General features: G+C 40.2%; 1 protein-coding gene across 4 annotated transcripts in view; it reads left to right on the top strand.

Moving 5' to 3' along the window:
• The window catches only part of RANBP17 (RAN binding protein 17), a 392711-nt gene that overhangs the window by 355155 nt on the left and 15743 nt on the right, over nt 1-21813 (top strand). For 3 of the 4 annotated variants that reach the window (XM_017547691.2, XM_017547690.2, XM_017547692.2), the window contains one exon: nt 2082-2248. The exons of the other annotated variant lie outside the window; for it this stretch is intronic. In XM_017547691.2, coding sequence (XP_017403180.1) covers nt 2082-2248 — 167 coding nt within the window. The remainder of the gene's footprint in view (nt 1-2081; nt 2249-21813) is intronic. 4 annotated transcript variants of the gene reach the window in all.

Below are 21813 nucleotides of genomic sequence, written 5' to 3'. Positions count from 1 at the left end.
ACCTCGTGATCTGCCCGCCTCGGCCTCCCAAAGTGCTGAGATTATAGACGTGAGCCACCATGCCCAGCCTACTTCTTGAATATACCCTTCTCTTTTTACCATAAAGCAAACGAGTAGTTACTGCCATGTTTTGAGTGCCCATTGTGATTTAAGAAGGTGTTTTAGCCTAGACATGGTAGCACATGTCTATAATCCCAGCACTTTGGGACTCCGAGGCTAGCAGATTGCTTGAGCTCAGGAGTTCAAGACTAGCCTGAGCAAAATGACAAAACTCTATCTCTACAAAAAATACAAAAAGTAGCCAGGCATGGTGGTGCACACCCACAGTTGCAGCTATTTGGGAGGCTGAAGTGGGAGGATTGCTTGAGCTCAGGAGGTCAAGGCCAAGGTCAGTGAGCCAAGATCACATCACTTCACTCCAGCCTGGGTGACAGAGTGAGACCCTATCTCAACAACAACAAAAAGGTGTTTGGTGCTTACATACATTTTTGCCTATTACCTAGTTTTAACATAGTGGTTAAGAATAGAGATCCAGAAAAAACAAATATCATATGTTCCCATTTATAAGTGGGAGCTAAGCTATGAGGACGCAAAGGCATGAGAATGATACAGTGGACTTTGGTGACTCAGGTAGAAGGAAGTTTGGGGGTAAAGGATAAAAGACTCCACACTGGGTACAGAGTACACTGCTTGGTTGATGGGTACACCAAAATCTCAAAGATTACCACTTGGAACGTACTCATGTAATCAAAAACCACCTATTCCCAAAAAATTATTGGAATAAAGAAATTAAAAGTACAATGAAATTTTTTCAAAGAGTAGAGCTCCAGAGCCTAACTCCTTGTTTATTTTCATAGCTTAGCTGCGTGACATTGGACAAGTCACTTAAGCGCTCTAAAACTCAGTGTCCTCATCTGTAACTGGAGATAATAACAGTAACTATTATAGTGCCGTGTGAGAATTAAAAATAATAACTTGTATAAAGCAGTTAACACAGTAACTCATAGTAAGCTCTTAATAAATGTCAGCTATTTTTATTACTAATAAACTTCTTGTCATTTTCTTCTCATTCAACCCTGCAAGATCTCTTACAAATGGTGAAAGAAAGTGAAGTAGCTCTTTCAAATCAGCAACACAGCAAGTAATTGGCAATGATGGGACTTGAAACCAGAACTGTCTGGCTCCAAAATCCATACCTTTCCCACCATACTGTTGTCTTGTGCTAATCCCCCTACCTGAAAAGTATCCTTCCTTAGGTTTAACTGGAATAATCTTTTGAAACCCATATCAGGCACTACCTCCTTCACCAAACTCTCCTTGATCCCCAATGTAAATGTGATCTCTCCCTCAAAATCCTCAATTTGTCATTTTTACACAGCATTATCCTACAGTGACTTGCACATTAAACCATGAGTTTTTTGACACCAGGACAGTGTTAGACCACTGTTTCCTGTAAAACAGAGTCTTTAAGTAGACACTTAATAAACAGTCACTTGAACTGAACAGAGGTTGTTAAGGTCACAAATGGAAAAATCTGCCTAATTCAATCCAGGAATTGTTTATTTATGTGTCTCTAGGCCAGGCCCTATAATAGACACGGGCCCTATAATAGAACTCTTTGGGTTCAAAGAGTTATATAAGACAGATTCCTGGCCAGATATGACGTGGCTCTCGCCTATAATCCCAGCACTTTGGGAGGCCAAGGTGGGTGGATCACCTGAGGTCAGGAGTTCAAGACCAGCCTGGCCAACAAGAAGAAACCCGTCTCTACTAAAGATACCAAAATAGCCAGGTGTGGTGCCGGTCACCTGTAATTTCAGCTACTCAGGAGGCTGATGCAGGAGAATGGCTTGAACCCAGGAGGCAGAGGTTGCAGTGAACCGAAATCATACCATTGCACTCCAGTAATGGCAATAATAAAACTCCGTCTCAAAAAAAAAAAATCCTGCCCTCAAAGAACTTGCAATTTGATGAAAGCACTTTGAAATCAGGAAGTAGTTATTTTTAATGGAGCCATTATATAATCAAATGGAGCAAAAACTTCAGTGATGCAAATGAATTCTTATTTATTATTTGTACAGATACAGTTGTCTCCTCCAGCTGCTGTACCAGTTTAGACTACATCGTCACGTACCTCTTCAAGCACATAGCAAAAGAGGGCAAGAAGCCACTTCGATGCAGAGAGGCTACCCAGGCTGGTCAGAGACTATTTCATTTTATGCAGCAAAACCCAGATGTCCTGCAGCAGGTAACTGGTGGTTGGTCACCTAGCTTAAGAAACAAAGGTTCCCAGGAGCCAGACCTGGCCCTGAATATATCTTAGAGTAGCTGGGCTTGCCAAGACTTTTTACCAGTTATTACCTGGGAGTATTTTCCTTGTAAGTGGTAAAAAGCACAGGCTTTAGGATTACCCACCCTCAAGAAATACCTGGGTTGTTCATCCCAACTCAGTGGAGCTAGAATTCAAAAGAGGATAGTTTTTCCAGAGGTCTGAGAAAGATTAGACAAAACTGGAACTGGAAACAGCCTCTGATTTCTCTCCTGGAGCCTCTGATAATGTCATCTGAAGTTTGCCTTGTGAATACTCTTGTATACTGGGAAATTACAATTTGCTGGGATCCCAGTGTATTTCAGGCAGCTTGCTAGGAACTTGTCATTCATCATATCATAGTTGGTATTTTTCCCATTTTAAAATGAGAAATCTTGGTTCAGATAGGTTAGGTAATATGTCCAGCAACATCTAACTAACAAGTAATAAAGCTGCAGTTTGTTTTATTTTCTAATGTATTTTCTAACTAGCTAATGGGTTAGGTCCAAGTTTAATACCATTTTTAAAAACTCACTTGTGCAAATCATAGTAACGGCATGCATAAGAAATGAATATTGCAAGGTGCAGTACCTGTAGTACCAGCTGCTCCAGAGGCAGAGGCAGGAGGATTGCTTGAGCCCAGAAGTCAAGACCAGCCTGGGCAACATAGCAAGACCCCATCTCTAAAAAAGAAAATTTAAAAATTTAAAAATACACATGCCAAAAATATTTCAAAGAAAACAATACCATTTTTTATGGCCATGCCATGACTATATATATATATATATATATATATATTTTTTTTTTTTTTTTTTTTTTTTTTTTTTTTTGGAGACAGGGTCTCACTTTCTCGCCCATGCTGTAGTGCAGAGGTGTGATCTGGGCTCACTGCAGCCTCTGCCTCTGCCTCTCAAGGGCTCATGCCATCCTCCCACCTCAGCCTCTTCCTGAGTAGCTGAGGCTACAGGTGCACACCACCACATCCAGCCAGTTTTCTTACTTTTTTTGTAGAGACAGGGGTTTTGCCACATTGCCCAGGTTGGTTTTGAACTCCTGATTACAAGCAGTCCTCTCACCTCAGCCTCCCAAGGTATTGAGATTACAGGTGTGAGCACTGTGCCTGGCCCCATCACATATTTTCTAATTCCACTAAATTTGGAAAGTATCTTAATCCTGTTTTCAGTTGTTTTCTTTTGCCAAATTCTATCCATAATAGTTCGTAATTTGCAAATGTAAACACTTCAGTAGTGTGTTGCTATATGACCATTAGGGACCAAATGTCAGCTGGGCGCAGTGGCTCACACCTGTAATCCCAGCACTTTGGGAGACCAAAGCAGGTGGATCACAAGGTCAGGAGTTCGAGACCAACCTGGCCAATATGGTAAAATCCCGTTTCTACTAAAAATACAAAATTTAGTGCAGTGTGGTGGCACGTGCCTGCAGTCCCAGCAACTCAGGAGGCTGAGGCAGGAGAATTGCCTGAACCTGGGCAGCAGAGGTTGCAGTGAGCTAAAATCATACCACTGCACCCCAGCCTGGGCCACAAAGCAAGACTCTCTCAGAAAAAAAAGAAAAGAAAAGAAAATGTCACTCTATATCAGTAAATGATGAAAATAGAATGAGAGACAGCTATGAAAGAAGTTTCCTTCCTGGCTGTCATTTTTGCTGATATTTAAATGAAGTTATGTAAACTTTATTCATGGTAATGTTTCAATTAACCAGTTATTTTCCAGGGATAATGGGTGTCATTCATATTTTGTGTAACTAGGCAAAGGGTTGTAGACCTATAACTATTTGGTGTGACCCTGGAACTGTTACAACATCTTGGTAATATAAAGGAAAAAGGAAGGTACCTCACATTTAGTGGGAATTTATCATGTGCCAGGTTCAAGACTATTAAGATTCATAAGAAATAATTTCTCTCCTTACAAAATGTCTTGTCATGGGACAAAGAGACAAGTAACTCACAGTTGTTTGATAATTTCATTAATATAGTGACGACAAAGAAAGTAAAATACAAGGGGAATATTGTCAGAGAACTCTCCTCATTTAGACCCCACAACAACCCTGAAAAGTGGATATCAGCATCCCCATTGTACAGATGAATAAACCAAGGTACAGAGAGATCAACTGGAAAGTGGTAGAGTTGGAATTTGAACCCAGGTCTGTTTGACTCAAAAGTCCAAGTCCTTACTACTTACCCCATTGATATTCAAGACAAGGATAATATCTCAGGTTCACCTGGAATGGCTTTTCATTTTACATTCTATCAACATGTCAGTGCGTCTCTCTTCCCTCCCCACCCCACCCAAATGCAGTAGCCACTGGTACTGGTGGGAGTGGGTCACAGCCCTCGTGTGTTTTGCATGGAGAAGGTTAAGGATCACTGGCTTAGAGCATGTCCCCACTGAGAAAAAATAAATATTCACAGATTGCCTAGGAATTAGACCCGGCCTTTACCCACCCCACCATGGCAAAGGACAAGTCCACCACCAAATCACTCCTGCCAGCACTCAGCCATAATCACAGTATTGTCCCATAAACTTTGGCAGAAACTTTTAAGTTGGTAGAAAATTTTAGCAAAAATCAATAGGCTATGGTCCTAGACAAAATACTACCAGATTTTGCAAAGCAAGTAATGTGGTTGAGCAGAAGACAAATCAAGTTTGTCTTTACTCAGAATTACCATGCATTTGTTGGTTTAAGTAATTTCTGTGTGTTAATAATACTTGGTAATCCTTCACTTTATAGCATATGACTTAAGTAGTGATATATCTTTATCAACAGTGGAATACATTCTATTTATTTGGAATGTAGGCTTTCAGATAGCATTTTAAATATTAATGACTGGGCTCTGGTAGTCAGCATAAATATGATTTGCATTAGCACTAGGTTATATCATCTTGAGTGCCTCTGATGTCAGCTATTAGGTATAGTAATATCTGACATCATCTCCTTAGGTCACTGACAACTTTGACCTCTATTCTTATGCACAGTTTCTGTCGTCTCAAAAGCTCTTTTGAATTGATTTGAAATTTTGACTCTTCCCTTTATGAGGCAGTAAAATTGATAATTATTCAGATGGGAACAGAGCACTGAGTGAAAAATCAATTCCACCCGCTCTCTGCTGCGTATAAAATTACTTCTGAGTCGGCTGGACTGAACGGATGGCCAGAGTAAAAGCAGCAGGCAGGAGTAGTGGGAAGAATTAGCTGGACAGAACTAATAGCCTGAAGGGATGGACTTGAAAAAGAGGGAGTGGGCCAGTTGGGGGTTATTATGAACAGGGATGGGTCCCATTGATCATCTGTTTACATCGGCTTTCCAAGACCTTATAAATCAGCCCTGAAGAGCAGCAGAACCCAAGATTCAGCCTGTTACCGGTGGGATTTTGTATTGGATTATTTTCATTTTCACACTCAGATGAAAAGTGAGCCATTGATTATTCATTGGTTGCCCATTAAATGCTGTTTTTTATAGATGATTTGCCTATCACAGAAGGGAATGGACAAGGTTGCTGCTTCATAACTTGAGGTTTCAGTTTTCAAGGCATCTGTGTCGGTTAAGTAATGCCTAACCCTATTAAAAGGAATGGATTACAAATTGCTTAACAGTGCTGAAAAACTAGACCCTGATGACTAATTGTGCTTGGAGTTTAGAGAGGGTTTGTCAGCTCTTTAAACTAAACTGATGCAATGATACTGCAATTATTTACTAGTTTGAACTGTTTTTCCCCCCAACCTGGGCCTATTTTGCTGGAAGCATAATTGCATGAAGAATGTTAATTCCAAACTGCAAAAGTTATCTCGTCAAGCTTCCATAGTAAAGGAAGCATGAACCTACATAAAGCCTTTCCAGCATCCTTGCAAGCCTTTCCATTTGTATGTAGCAGCCTGAGAAAGCTATTTTAAGTGCTTCTCACCTGGAAATGTGTTTATTATGCCCTGCTACGTGGCTTTAAAGCTTCAATATTTTTTAAAATGCTCTCCAAATAAGCCATTTTTCATATTTTGCAAACAACTCTAACTTTGCAAGCATTAAAATTTAGTCCGTATGAAGATCCATGTAAGTAAGTGAATCTGTTTGAAGTAAAAACAATTGCTTCACCAGGATTGCTTTGACCTAACACTTGAAAAAAACCCAGTTTACATGAATTAAGATGGAAAATTCCCCAAACATTTTTATGTTATTAGAAGGATAAACTAAAAATTTAAGGAAAGACCGACAGTAACAGTGATCAGATTACTAATTACTACTCATCAGTAGCAGATAAGACATGGATCTGCTACAGTAATTCAGAAGACATTTCTATGTGAAATTTTTTCAGTTTCACCACTGGTCATTAGGTATTTGTATCTATAACACTTTGTGTTATAACACACAGTTATAGATACAAATACCTATAACTGAATTTATTTTACGCACGTCTATTTATCTATTTTGCTCAAGTCAACTGTACTGAAATCCAAAAGAAATTCTAATTGTGATTTTCTTTCTTTTTTTTCCTCCTTCCTTTTTATGTTATTTATTTATTTATTTATTGCTAACTTGGCATTTAACTACATTGTGAAGAGCTGTCAGGAGCGATAAAAATCATACTTCAGTAGGGACTTAAGCTGAAAGAACATTCACCCTTTTCCTCAATCAGTCAGTCAATCAATGAAAATTGCTTTTGTATAGTGCTCTTCATGACATGCATCCCAAAGTGAATTACGGCAAAAGGGAAATCATCTGCTCTTTTTTCATTTCTGTGTTTAGACTGAAACGATATTGCTCAACATTTTGACATACTATACAAGACATCTTTCATACTTAAGATTCCATTCCATAATACTAAGTAGGAGAAAATGCAGTCGCATATTTAACTGGTGTTGAGATTTTGGCCTACAGAACCTTAGCAAGACTCTTACAGTCAAAAACACTTAAGCAGATGAAATACAGTCATATCTCTTATCCTCTTAAAAAGAATAGTCAGATTTTCTAATGTTAATAAAGACATTTCTAGTGATCCTTAAATAAAAAGTATGTTCTTCATGTAACCCATTAGCTCAATCTGGTTGATTTACAACTTTATTCTCAATAATACAGCAGTATATTGATATCAAAAACAAGCTGAAAGAACGATCACAACTAGATCAGGTAGTAACAGATTCAAAAGGTTTAAAGGAAGCCAAGGATATGTCATTAGAGACTGAAGTTGGAAAATAGGCACTCAAATTCCATAACAGAATTTTTGCACACAGTGCTACAATCTTGATATTAACAGCAAATTGGTGCATATACACAGTGGGAAGAAAAATAATATTGGCAAAATGCAAGTGCTTCTATTCACAATAGCAAAGACATGAAATCAACCAAAATGCTCATCAGTAGTTGACTGGATAGAGAAAATGTGGTACATATATACACCATGGAATACTACACAGTCATAAAAAAGAAAGTGATCATGTCCTTTGCAGCAACATGGATGGAGCTGGAGGCTCTTATCCTAAATGAACTAACACAGACACAGAATAAATACAGCATGTTCTCACTTAATAAGGGGGAGCTAAACACTGAGTACACATGGACATGAAGGGAACAACAGATACTGGGGCCTGCTTGAGAGTGGAGAGTTGGAGGAGGGTGAAGATCGAAAACTACCTATTGGGGGTACTGTGCTTATTACCTGGGTGAAAAGTAATCTGTACACCAGATCCCTGTGACATGCAATTTACCTATATAACAAACCTGTCCATGTACCCCAAACCTAAAATAAAAGTTCTAAAATTTAGAAATTTAAGAAATAAAATTTTTAAAATGTAAGTGCTTACTATGTGCAGGCACTAGCTTAGCCTCCTTATATATGCATTATCTGGCTTAATCATCACAGTGCCTTTGCGAAGGTGTAGTATTATCGTCACCATTTTACAGATACAGAAACTGAGGCACAAAGAGGGTAGGAAACATTCCTGAGGTCACAAAGTCAGTAACTGGAAGAAGTAAAATTTTAGCTGAAATCTGTTTAACTCCAGGGTTCACATGCTTAACCACAAAGCTATCATTGTTCCTTTGTTGAGTGGCTTCTAATCTAAAGTATGTGTGTTTTGAGCATATACAATGAGGCAAGTTGAGTTTCCAGTAAGTCCCATTGGGGCCATCCTTAAGGTGGAATGGTTTAAAGCAGTCATCCTCTACCCCAGCATTATACTACAACCAGGACAAAACAGATAGGCAGTGACCCAAAGAGGCAGCGGGCAAGGGAGAAGGAGGCTGCTTTGTCAGCGGGTGCAGGAAAAGCCCTGTGGCTCCCACCACCACCAAGGCAGACCTAACCAAGCTTCCACTCTCTTATTCAACACCCACACCCATTCATTCATGTTCTAGTCAGATGTTGAAGGTATATAATTTAGTAGGACATGTATGCTTGAGAAGGTCAGAACCTAGGAGTACAGCTGTTTCATAATGTTCTTTGTGACATTTCTTTAATGCCTCCAAGCTCTGGAGGTGTAACCCGATTTTTCTAGGACAGAATCAATATGGCAGCTGTGAAATGAAGATAGGGAAGCAACATGTGCTTTGCATCTCTCTCGGGTATCCAGCACATCTCTATGCATTGTCCTGACCTTCACCACAGATTCATTAGCATAGAATGCCATTTTTACTCTCTTTCTGGTTGTAAACTGCTTCTGTTTTCTAAAGGAAATTTCTGCTGTTGAGTATCATTAACTCTGTCAATGGTCATTCTTAAGGTCTGAATCTGACACCTGAGTTCCTTTGAGCCTCCTTCTCACTTTCCTATCCGTTATAACTACACCAGGTGTCACAAACTAAGATGCCTATAGGGCCAAGAAGCAGAAAACCTGAACGAGGCAGACATGAAGAAATCCTAACGTTGAGTGCACATCTCTGTCTAAAGGGGGCAGCCTCGGCACACCTCCAGCCAATTGTTGCTGAGAAGGTCAGACCCAGTGTTGCCAGACACATTGAAATTTCTCCCTTGAAGAACAGCCAGAAAATCAGATTTTTTAATGTGGGCACTGATTGAAAAAAATTTTTTTTTAATCATAGAAACACTTGGCAGGCCAACACTATGTGCCTGGATCCCAGCTTTCCACTTCTGTGGTATGCAGTCTTGAGGAATTTCACAACTGAGACCTCCCAATGCATGATACCGGGTTTTTCTCACAGCCAACCCACCTAGCACTGCTACCATGATTATTTTTATTTCCATCTGGGTTTTTGCTCATTTCTGAAGCATACTTTTTTGGTTAGTTTTAAAAGGATGTAGTTATTTTGATTTTACTTAATCTGGTGCTCTGGGGCTTTTTTCTTAATTTATTTTGCTCCTGCTTTTACTCTTACTATACTTGTCTCTGCTGGAACTTCAAGGGACCATTTTATCGCTTTTGGGTTACATCTTTGCACACAAGGAATACAATAAACAGGGATGAAATGAAATTTACTTGATACTTTTCAAACTTTCTTTTTCTTCAAAATAATCAGATTTGTTTGAGGTAAAAATAAAGTTTAGTTTGATCTGTGTGTGTGTGTGTGTGTGTGTGTGTGTGTGTGTGTGTGTACACGTGTACAAAATCTAACTAGTAAGGCTCAAAATAAAATATTTAAGAGGTCCGGGACTGGCCAAAGTATCTAGGTAACAACCAGGTAATGAAAGTCTGAAAGAGAGTAAACTTCTTAAGAATGAAAAATGTGTGGCCATTGCCTCGAGAGATCAGTTTAGAAAGTTAATGCTTACAATTTTTAAAATAGAGAAACACTAGTTTTTTTTAATATTAAGATGACATTTTACCTATGATGTTATAAAAGTATTTATAAGAATGATCTAGTCCAGATCCTTTGTTACTAACCATATCTTTGCCATTTTAATTTTTATTATAGAAATATTTGATGAATGACTATTTCAATGTTAACAAAATGGTATTTTAAAACAGAAAAACCAATTAAAATAGATTTATTCTTGATTTATAAGTCATCAAATTAACATTGTAGCCACAAGAACACACATTTATGGTGTGTATTTTTTCTTCCCTCAAAGATCACCTACATCCTGGTGCTGGTCCCAGTACCCGCCAGAGCCTGACACTTCATGAAAGTCAATGAATGTTTGCAAAGTAAACCCCAAAAATATTAGTTTTCAGAAGTATGATCTGCAGGCAGTGATTTTAAGTATCAAATCTAGCGCAGTCATAGACTGCTACATAATAAACCAGTTGGTAATGCTAAGGTAAGATTATATCATAATATACTGTAGAATAACCCTGCTGAAATTCTACGAGAAAATTTTATTCTAAACATGGGTGAAGAAAGAAAAAAGTGCTTCAAATATTGTTCCAAATGGTTAATGAAACAGAGAAGAACCTCCCAACCCCCACTAGGTCGTGTGTTTTTCTACCTCTAAGCACAGTTTAAGGATGTAACCCATTGATAGCATAACTTGCCTTATTAATTGAAAGGAATGGAATCCACCAGATGTACCCAAACCAGCAGAGAGTTGGGTGACTAAGCAACAGCAAAGACACCATATTGAGTGAGCCAGAATCCAGTCTCCAAGTCATTTATTTCAGCCAGTGACAATACATTTAAACTCCTGTGCCTCAGCAGTGATTGATGGTTTAATATCATATATAATTTTTTTAATGAAGGAAAACCATTTAAATATGTTACCATTTGCACTGGTATTCTCCTATGTACATAACTGCATTTAATCATTATGGGGATTGTTTTTATACTTGTGTAATTTGTATCCAAGAAATAACTGTCAAAGTCATCTCATGCTGTTGCTAGAAATGGTACAGTGTGCTTCATACTTGAATAGATTCATTCTTCCCTGTACATAATTAAGAGTATTGGAGCTTTCACTATTACCACATAGGAATTCCATGTTTACATTTCTGAGAATGAAAAATTAGCCACAATGTGCTTTTTCAGGTTCCCGTTTTCCGAGGTTACGATATTTAAGTACCTTAGTTTTGTGCCAGTGTATGATTTGAAGAGTTTGATTTTAAGACTTTTAATATTAAAATCCATAATAAAATTTTATTATCTAATTACAAGAGGGTTTAGCCTCTTATTAAAGTTGCTAAATCAGGCCTAGATTAGCATTATAATGGCACAGTTTGACATGGAATACTCAAAAGTCAAGTTCGAGGGAGCAGAGGGTTTTTTTGTTGTTGTTTTGAGGTGGGGTTCCCCTACCCCCACCCCTCACACAAAATAACACGGATGAAATGCATGTATGGCAACAAACAAGAAGCAATTTGGAACGGTGAAGAAGGAGTGGAGGTGTCAGTCTAGGATGGTACCCTTAGGCAAGGCAGCTGGTATATGTAGCCTTTTGTTTATCTGCTACTGGTTTATGTAGCCTTTAGGCCGGCACCAGAAACAATCACTCCTACAGGGTCAGCTGCTGGTCAGAAGCAAAGTAAGAAAAGATTTTGCGTCCAAACACAGCAGCCATAATTTCTGTACAGCTGGCACCTGCTACTGGTGCACAGCATGAAGGTGAAAGGTCAAAGAGGCAGTTGTTCAAAACTCAAGAATGGCTTAAAGGGACTTGTAGATTAATCTGCTTTATTAACTTCTGTATATTAGATAACTATTGCTGTGAATGACAGTACATCTTTTTGAATAAGTCACATCTCTTTCTCTTTTAAATTAGCTTTTGAGTAATGAATATTAAATAGAAAGCATTTCAGGAGTAATTAAATGAAAACAGAATGATGTCATTTTACAATTATATTTGTATGTTTATAGAATAGGGGAATTATAATGTTTTACAAGGAGCTAAAAGGGAAAAAAGAGCCAGCTCTTCATGAAGAAGAATTGGGAATACATAAGCTGCATATCCATTAGGCTTTGTCTTTAAACTAAAAAATACGATGTGGTTTGGAACTTAGTGTGAAGCCAATGGGTGCCATTGGCTTGATTTGGTATTCTCAGGGGCTCCTAATGCTTTCCTTATGAATTAAAGGGAACTGTAATCTGTCATCTCTCTTTTATCTGCAGTTTAGCTATTAGTCTGCAACAAATGTTCTCAGGATAGCAAAGGAGTGGTAAAAAAAAAAAACTGAACAGCCATACCTTTTACTCGTACTCATGTAAAGCAGATAGAGAATATTTCATAAAGGAAAAAAGCACCGCTACACAGGGTTATCCCAATAATAATTAGGCATGCTTTATAACAGTCTCTCACCAGTATGGCAAATGGCAACCAAAATGGTTTTTAGCCTATTCATTAATAGTGGCTGGCATAATTGCCGTTATTGTAAATTAAGAATAAAAAGAATTCACAAAATATATCTTTTTTAAAAAACCTATGCAAGGAAAATTTCTAACCCATAGATTAAATACTAACCCCAACTCTGGGAAGGCTTTTAACAATATGTATTCGAAAGGAATTGGTTTTATCTGTTGACATTCAGTGATTTTTGGTTTGTATTTTGTTTGTTTGTTTGTTTTCTTAAGAACTCTCAGAAACAGCAGCACTGCAGAGAACATCTGTGCCTTTATGCTAATGTAACACAGCAGCATTTATTTCTTATTTCACAAATAGAAGTTCTTTAGGATTTCACTCGCACTCCCAAGCTTCGATACATGTGCAGCCTTTCAGCGTTTCTATGACATAAAATGACACTGAGGATCATCTCCCTGCGTCACACAAAGCTAGCCCAGGACTTACCAGGCAGATCCTAAATTTGTGTGACTGCCTCAAAGAGGATGGCTACCTTGGCCAGAAAATAATGATTCAGTAGTGTTTTCTTACCATACGTACCATTCCAGAGAACCTTCCTAAATCCTTCTTGAAGACCTAAACTTTTCCTTCAGCCTGCTATTTCCTGCAGGGTTCCCGGGAAGTAAGACATCGCTGTAGAAGGAAAACCTCAGGCTCAAACAGATAATTTTAATGAGTGATTATTATGAAAATTAAAAGTAGAATCAATTATATGCTAGGCTGTGTGCTAAGTGCTTTACATATATGTATATGTTTATATTTCTATTTACAACTTGTAACTCTGTGAGGTAGGTATTTTTATCTCCATTTTATAAACAAAATATTATAATCATAGTTCTGAGAAGTTAAATAATTCACCCAGTATCATACAGCTGATAAGTAGCAGAACGTGTGCTCTTAACCACTATACAGTACTAGTAACTAACTGGCCTAGAACAGGGTTGGCAGGGAGGGAAGAGTGTCAGGAAGGAAGAGCCATACAGCATTCTTCAATCAAGGACTGAATTCAGTCTTCAGTCCTTGAGCCTAGGACTTTTTTTTCTTTTTTTGAGACAGAGTTTCACTCTTGTTGCCCAGGCTGGAGTGCAGTGGCATGATCTTGGTTTACCACAACCTCTGCTTCCCAGGTTCAAGTGATTCTCCTGCCTCAGCCTCCCAAGTAGCCGGGATTACAGGCATGCACCACCACACCTGGCTAATTTTTGTATTTTTAGTAAAGACGGGGTTTCTCCATGTTGGTCAGGCTGGTCTCGAACTCCCGACCTCAGGTGATCCGCCTGCCTCAGCCTCCCAAAGTGCTGGGATTATAGGCATGAGCCACCATGCCTGGCCTAGGACTCTTTTTTGTTATTGTTTTTGAGAACTGATTGAACAGGAAGTAGACACTTGACCCAAGATGATTCAGTTAGAGTCTTTCCTCCCTAGATTTAGAAACTGGCACTTAAAAGATGCTGGTTGCCAGGCACAGTGGCTCCTTCCTGTAATGTCAGCACTTTGAGAAGCTGAAACAGGAGGATTGCTTAAGGCCAGGAGTTCCTGACCAGCCTGGACAACATAAAAATGGGTTACAAATTTTCCTTGCAGAGGTTTTTTTAAAAAGATACATTTAGTGAATTCTTTTTATTCTTAATTTACAATAATAGCAATTATGCCGGCCACTATTAATGAACAGGCTAAAACCATTTTGGTTCCCATTTGCCATACTGGTGAGAGACTGTTATAAAGCATGCCTAATTATTATTGGGATAACCCTGTGTAACGGTGCTTTTTTCCCTTTTTTCTGTCTCTACAAAAAAAAATTAAATTATTTTTTTAAAAAATTTTAGGCCAGGTGTGATGGCTCATGCCTGTAATTCGAGCACTTTGGGAGTCCGAGGCAGGTGGATCACCTGAGGCCAGGAGTTTGAGACCAGCCTGACCAAGATAGAGAAACCCCATCTGTACTAAAAATACAAAATTAGCCAGGCGTGACAGTGCATGCCTGTAACCCCAGCTACTTGGGAGGCTGAGGCAGGAGAATCACTTGAACCTGGGAGGCAGAGGTTGTGGTGAGCCGAGATCATGCCATTGCACTCCAGCCTGGGCAACAAGAGCAAAACTCCATCTCAAAAAAAAAAAAAAATTTTTTTTTTAATGCTCGTCAACTGCTAGTCCTCACCTGAATTGAAGACTTGAAAACTCAAGAGCCATAAGGCAGCCATTCCCTGCCACATGCTCAGAGAAATAGCCAGTCTTAGAGGAGAGAAAAAAGAGGCAGACATGCTGAGGATCTCAAATGAGAGACCAAGCAGCCCCAGAGAAAGAAAAAGACTGAGAAATACCCTGCCAGCTGCCTGTCCATGGTTCCAAGCCCTTGACAGACTTCACTGCACTGCCTTGTATGGGGGACAAACTACTTCTTACAGACCTAAGTTTTATCAGAGGTAGTCTCTCTGTCCTGGCAGCCAGAGTTGTGAGGACAAAATGAACCAATGAGTATAGATTTACCTAACACAAAGAAAGTATTCAATAAACATGGAAAATTGGCCTTCACCTTGAAAAACAGCAGGCTGGTACCACTTTTTTTGTGTCCTTCTGGGGAAAATATCCCTGCTATTTATACTATAAATGTGAAAAATATCCTTTCAGGAGATTCCAAGCCCAAGACTTCCTTTCAAAGATAATTTGATTTTGAAGCCAGGTCCCTGAGATCTTTCCTGGTCTCATTCAGTGTTTTGCCTTTCTTAATGTTCTTTCTGTGATAAGCATTCTCAAAATCACACTTACTGGATTGGATGAGGGCATGGTGTGGTGAGTTTGAAATTCTTGGCCCCAAACTGACTTTTTTCTTACCTATTCCTCCTGCATGCTTCAGGCATTGCCTTGCAATGGCCAAAATGAAAATAAATCTAATTTATGAGTCCATTGTTTGCTACTATAACAGAATACCATAGATTGGGTAATACATAATGAATAGAAATTTATTTGCCTCACTGTCCTGGAGACTAGGAAGCCCAAGTCCAAGGTCAAGGGGCTGCATCTGGCAAGGGCCTTCTTGCTGTGTCATCTGTTGGAGGAGGTTGGGAGGGCAAGAAAGAGCACCAGGGGACCAAACTCAACCTTTTATAAAGAACCAATCCCAAAATAATGGCATTAATCCAAGCATGAAGGTGGAGCCCTCATGCCTAATCACCTCTTAACACGGTTGCATTGGGGATTAAGTTTGTAACACTTTCTTTTGGGGGAACACGTTCAAACCATAGCACCTTATAATTCTTCCCATTCATATAATGTCTTCATACCTAATGTCTCTGATTCTCACAATAAACCTAACAGGGAGTTAAGGCCAACACAGATTTTTTTTTTTTAAACTCAGGAATCTAGTACATCAACTGATGCACTCCTGCAGTGACTGTATGGGAGACCTATAAAGAGATTCAGAGATGTGTGAAAGAACTTGCCCAAGTCACACTGCTAGGAACTAGTGGCATCTAGATTTTAATTAAGGCTTCTTATCACTAGATCTCACACAGGTTTTGTAATGCCACACTAAGGTTTCTCAGGGCCCTAACCTACTCTTTCTTTGTGGCATTTCTTCTTATCTTTTCATCCTTGTCTAAGAGAGATAGCAGAGTAAATGAGAAGGTTTCTCCTGCCTTCATTTCTCTGAGTGGGATTGTGAATGGTGGGAGAAGCTCTTTGAATTTCTTCGAAGAATGGCACAGTAATGTGATAGTGGACTAATAAATTGTATGTCTTATTTATTTTATAGCTATTACTGGTTTTTCTCATACTTACAGGTTAAATTATGTGATTCCCAAAGCATAGTATGCTGTCGTGTGCTGGAAACGTGAATCCAACCTTTATATTCATTTCTCTCTTAACTCATGGAAAGTTGTTTTTTTGTTTTTCGTGGTTTTTTTTAGAATAGATTCTCACTTTGTCACCTAGGCTGGAGTGCAGGGACATAATCTCAGCTCACTGCAACGTCTGCCTCCCATGCCCAAATGATCCTCTCACCTCAGCCTCCCAAGTAGTTGGGATTGCAGGTGTGCACCACCACACTCTGCCAATTTTTTTTGTATTTTTGGTGGAGATGGGGCTTTGCTATAGTGCCCAGGCTTGTCCCAAACTCCTAAGCTGAAGTGATCCACCCACCTGGGCCTCCCAAAGTGCTGAGATTACAGGTGTGCACCATCGCACCCAGTATTAACTCATGGAAAGTTTAACCAGCAGCCGCCACCGATGGAGCTGTGAGTTTATATCGTGTGCTGAGGAAGACTTCTGGCTTGTTTCCAATCTTATATCACTATTTGAAGAACAAGGTAAAAAGAGATTCCTTCATACTCTGGCCTCTCATGAATTAATGCTGCCTCCATGCTTTGCAACCCAGAGGAGCTCTTGCTTATTAATTATCTATCCCTTGGCATGCTTAGGAAGATGTGGACTGAGTGCTTTCAAACAACTGGAATTTCATCCTCCTTTCAAAGTTTTTAAACTGCAAATTGTCCATATTTGTTTGGACTTTCTATTTTACAACAACCAGAGCAGATAGGTTTTGTAGTCAACATACCTGGTTTTGAATACCAGTTATACTATTTGCTAACCACGTGTACTTGGACTAGTTACTGTACCTCTTGGAGGATAACAGCGCCTCACCAAGGGAATTCTATAGCTTACCCGAACTGACCTCCAGGATCAGATAGCTGAACCACTTCCTCCCTTGATGTCATGCCTAGACTACCCAAGACTTTAGTTAAGACTCATTGTCTTAGATTCTCTCCCAGTCCATCACTCCTTCAGCCTACTGTATAATCTGGAACTTTTGTACCATGGAAAAGGAAAACGTTTGAGTACGTACTTAGTTGAGATCCTATAAACAAAAAATGTCAAACTCCCAAGAAAGGCAGTGACGGTCCGAAGAGTGCAAGGTCTGAAGGGAAATCTCTTAGGCACCAAGGCAACCCATCAGAAAGAAAACCCTAAAAAAGAGCTCTATGTTAATGCCCATATTTAATGTGGCATCTCATTTTACATGGGGCAAACAAGTTCCACTCAGGTCAGGGAACTAAAAGCATCAATTAGAGATAAGTGCATTTAGGGATCTCTCTGAACCCCTTAAGACTGGAAGGAAACAACTTGATGGGTGGGCAGTAAAAGATTAATAAATACTAAGGCTACATGAGCCCTGAAGGCCACAGAGGTCACACTTTATCCAATTCTGTGCCAACGGTGCTTGACACATAGGAGGCCAGAAATTTCTTGAGTCGTGAATAATTGTGAGAAATGAAAAGCAAGGGTGAGGGGAGACAGAAGGAAAAGTCCCTAGCACAGTACCAGACACACTGGAGGTACTCAGTAAGTATGTACTTACATGTGTACACCTAGCACCTAAGAAGAGCTAATAATAGAATATTATTGACTTGAATTGTACACAGGTGAAAGAAACCTTGTAGATAACAAGAGGCATTCATAGTCCCTCGTGAGGCTTAGCTTGTTTTGGAGACTGCACTTTAAGGGCAGAAGTTCCACGCTGCGCCATTATGTACTCTTATCCCGCAAGAGAGTAAGCCCTCCCTCCCCAACTTTATCTTTTTCCTGGGCCCCTTGCATTACACAGAGTCTGAAAACAAATTGACAGAAATCTGGAGGAAAGTAACTCAAGTGATTTAGGAGAATGGAAGGGCTGGCTTATAGGGCCAGATTAAAGAAGCTAAATATGTATAGCTTACCTAAGTGACAACTAAATGGGGCATTTGATAAGTCTATAAATACTTGGAAGATGTAAATGCCAAGGAGGAAACGGTATTACTTAGCATGGCACAATAGAGTATTGGCATAATGGAATAATATTAAGAAAGGGAAAATGAAGGTTGAACATCAATAAAAAGCTTCCTGACAAACAGAGCTATTCCTGACAGGGTACACTATTAAGTTATGTGCTATAGGCCACGGGAAGTAATGTCAGTGCCATTTCTCAGAGCACTGGCAACAGAGCCAGCAAGATAGGACCCAAGAAGTGTCCTCCTGACCCAAGGCACAGGAGCCAAGCAGGAAACCTACGTCTGTGGTCTCCCAATCCTAGAAAAGGAAGAAAGCTGCATCTTCGTTTTATTGTTGCTCATTCTGCCACCCAGGCTGGAGTGCAGTGGCATGATCTCAGCTTACTGCAGCCTCCGCCTCCTGGGTTCAAGTGATTCTCCAGTCTCAGCCTCCTGAGTAACCGGAATTACAGGCCCACACCACCATGCCAAGCTAATTTTTGTATTTTTAGTAGACGGGGTTTCACCATGTTGGCCAGGCTGGTCTTGAACTCCTGACCTCAGGTCACCCTCCTCCACCGCCCAGTTCCCAAAGCGCTGGGATTACAGGCATGAGCCATCTTCTTGGGAAAAATCAGATGGCCCAAACCTCCTAAAGGCTCAGACCCTGTGTAGAATGATTAAACCAGCAGTTCATTACCACATCATTGCCAGAAAGATTTATTCAGCTTTAATGGCACCCCATTTCCTGCAAGATGAAATCTACAATTCACTAGCACATATTACTAGGCTTTTCACAAGACCTGGCCCTGGCCTATGTAATCACCCTCATCTGCCACCAGTACTCCCCATCCACCCTTTCCATTCCCACAGAACTGCTCATCGGTCCCCCAGACTATTCTCCAAACCTTTGCACCTGCTTGCCCTTCTTCCTACCCGACTGTCAAACTTCTCTTATTCTCAACAGCAGATCCAAATATCACCTTCTCCATGCAGCCTTCCCTGGTTGCTTCTACCCCTAGGCAGGGGTAGCCGCCTCTGGTTTCTAAAAGCCTCCTGCGTAGCCAGCCCAAGTAGCTGGGATTCTGTTTATGGCCATTTACCGTATCTTCTGCCATTGTTTCTCTACTGTGTATCTACTCCCCTACTAAACTGTAAGCTCTTTGAGAGCTGGGACTGTGACTTGTTCATCTGTATATTCCCAGGCTCTGACACAGAGCCTTACCCAAATTAGGTGGTCAGTAAATGTTTAATTGAGGAATGAAGTTTTGCTCCTAGTACTTTTAGTCACTGTCATTCCTTGGTCCCCCTATGTAATTATTAGGGAGAAAGAGCTTCCAAATCTCAGTAGCATCTTTGAATCATCTCCCTGACCTCTTGGCCAGCACTTTCTACGCTATTAGCTAACTATAAATAAAAACTCTCAAATCTGAAAATTCTGCATGGTTTAACTATAAACTCTTAATATTTCATGGAAAATGTGTCTGAGGGGTCCCATGAATTGTCCACAAGAGTACTTTCTTCCCCCATATGAAAAATGAAAACATTTTGTATCGTTTTGTAGTGTATGAGCATGATGATTGGGTGTTCACATGCATATGGGAACCCTAAGCAGTGTGCATATCCATGACAGAGATAACTATAAGCACATGCTTATATTATTCAATGATCAAGTAAACTCTAACTGAGGCCATTCAGAAAAGAGGGGTGGGGAAACACTGTCTCTGACTCACACCTCTTTCTCCACATCTCTGTTTTTGTGTCTGACTGTGTCTCTGAGAGTTTCTATTTCTTGGTCTCTCTCCCAGGCTCTTTCTTCTTGGCACATTACTATATTCATTGCACTCTGCTTTGATGGCTACACGAGATGCCCTCATGCCATTGTGCTTATGTTGTTCTGTTGTGAAGTACGATATTAATTGGGAAATGTTTGATGACTGTTTAGTAACGTGACATGCTGTTTCCCCACTCCCTTTCTTGATTTTGAATGGCCTCAGAGCTTACTTTATCATTGAGTATTTAATATGAACGTGTGCTTGTAGTTCTCTGTCATGCATACGTGCACTGCTTAGGGTTCAGTTCATTGCTGCAGCTGCCTAAACAGCAGCCACCTCTACACTACATGTAGCATTTTCTGGAACAGTCTGCAGAACATCCTTCTCTTCGTTGGAAGCCTTGACTTTGAGGCCATGTATTTTTTTGTTTTTTGTTTTTTTCTGGAGACAGGGTCTTACTCAGTCACCCAGGCTGAATGAAGTACAGTGGCCCGATCACGGCTCATTGCAGTCTCAGCCTCCAGGGGTCAAGCAATCCTCTCACCTCAGCCTCCTAAGTAGCTAGGACTACAGGCACACACCACGACACATGGCTAAATTTTGTATTTTTTGGTAGAGACGGAGTTTCACCATGTTTCCCAGTCTGGTCTTGAGCTCCTGAACTCAAGCAATCTGCCCACCTTGGCCTCCAAAGTGCTGGAATTACTGGTGTGAGCCGCGTGCCTGGCCTGAGGCCATGTTCCTAAAGCTCTGAATTTATCCACATCTTCAGTATGTTTCTAGATTATGTTTCTTAGAAATATTTCGTTGGGAAGAAAATGGGATATGCAGTCAAGGATTCTGACATTTCTCTCTGTCTCTGTTACCCTACCTCTCCATTCCCCTCATTTTGAACTTCTTGTAGTATCTAAACTTGTTACTTTGCCTCCAGCGCTATTCTCCAGAATCTAATCAGTAGTGTTCCAAATGGCAGACCACATCATGTCACCGTCTCCTCGAAAATTCTTTGATGGCTACCCTTCATGTATTAGCCCAAACTCATTTCTATATTCAGCATGGCATAAAAGTGTTTTTTCATTTTTGTTTTTGTTTTTTGACACAGTCTCACTCCACCATCCTGGCTGGAGTGCAATGGTACGATCTTGGCCCACTGCAACCTCCGCCCACAGGGTTCAAGCAATTCTTCTGCCTCAGCTTCCTGAGTAGCTGGGACGACAGGTGCGTACCACCACACCCAGCTAATTTTTTTATTTTTAGTAGAGACGGCGTTTAACGATATTGGTCAGGCTTGTCTCAAACTCCTGACCTCGTGATCCGTCCGCGTTGCCCTCCCAAAGTGCTGGGATTACAGTCATGAGGCCACTGTGCCCAGCCTAAGAGCCTGGATCAAGCCCAGTCTTCTACCCCTTGTCCCTCAAATCTACTCCCTGACACTCAAAAGGTCTCTTTCAGAAGCCTCCAGTGCATGGGCTATTCGTTCCTCAAACATGCCAACTTCTGTCTCTAGTGTCTTTTCTCATTTTATTTTCTCTTCCAAATGTATACCTCTTCCCAGGTAATGCTTTATTCATCTTTTAAGAATCAACTTAAAATCACCTGTCCTATGAAGATAGCCTGGTCTTTTTAGATAGAATCAGAGCACATGCGCCTCTGTTAGTCTCTCTTAAGCTTGCACACGTGTGTTTGCCAGTTGGGGGACCCCAAAGTCTGATATAGGCCATTAGAGAGTATAGAACCTATGTAATAGTCATTTAA

Source organism: Cebus imitator, unplaced genomic scaffold, assembly GCF_001604975.1.
Source record: "Cebus imitator isolate Cc_AM_T3 unplaced genomic scaffold, Cebus_imitator-1.0 Scaffold200, whole genome shotgun sequence".
Lineage (NCBI taxonomy): Eukaryota > Metazoa > Chordata > Mammalia > Primates > Cebidae > Cebus > Cebus imitator.
This window is presented reverse-complemented; position numbering and strand designations above follow the sequence as displayed.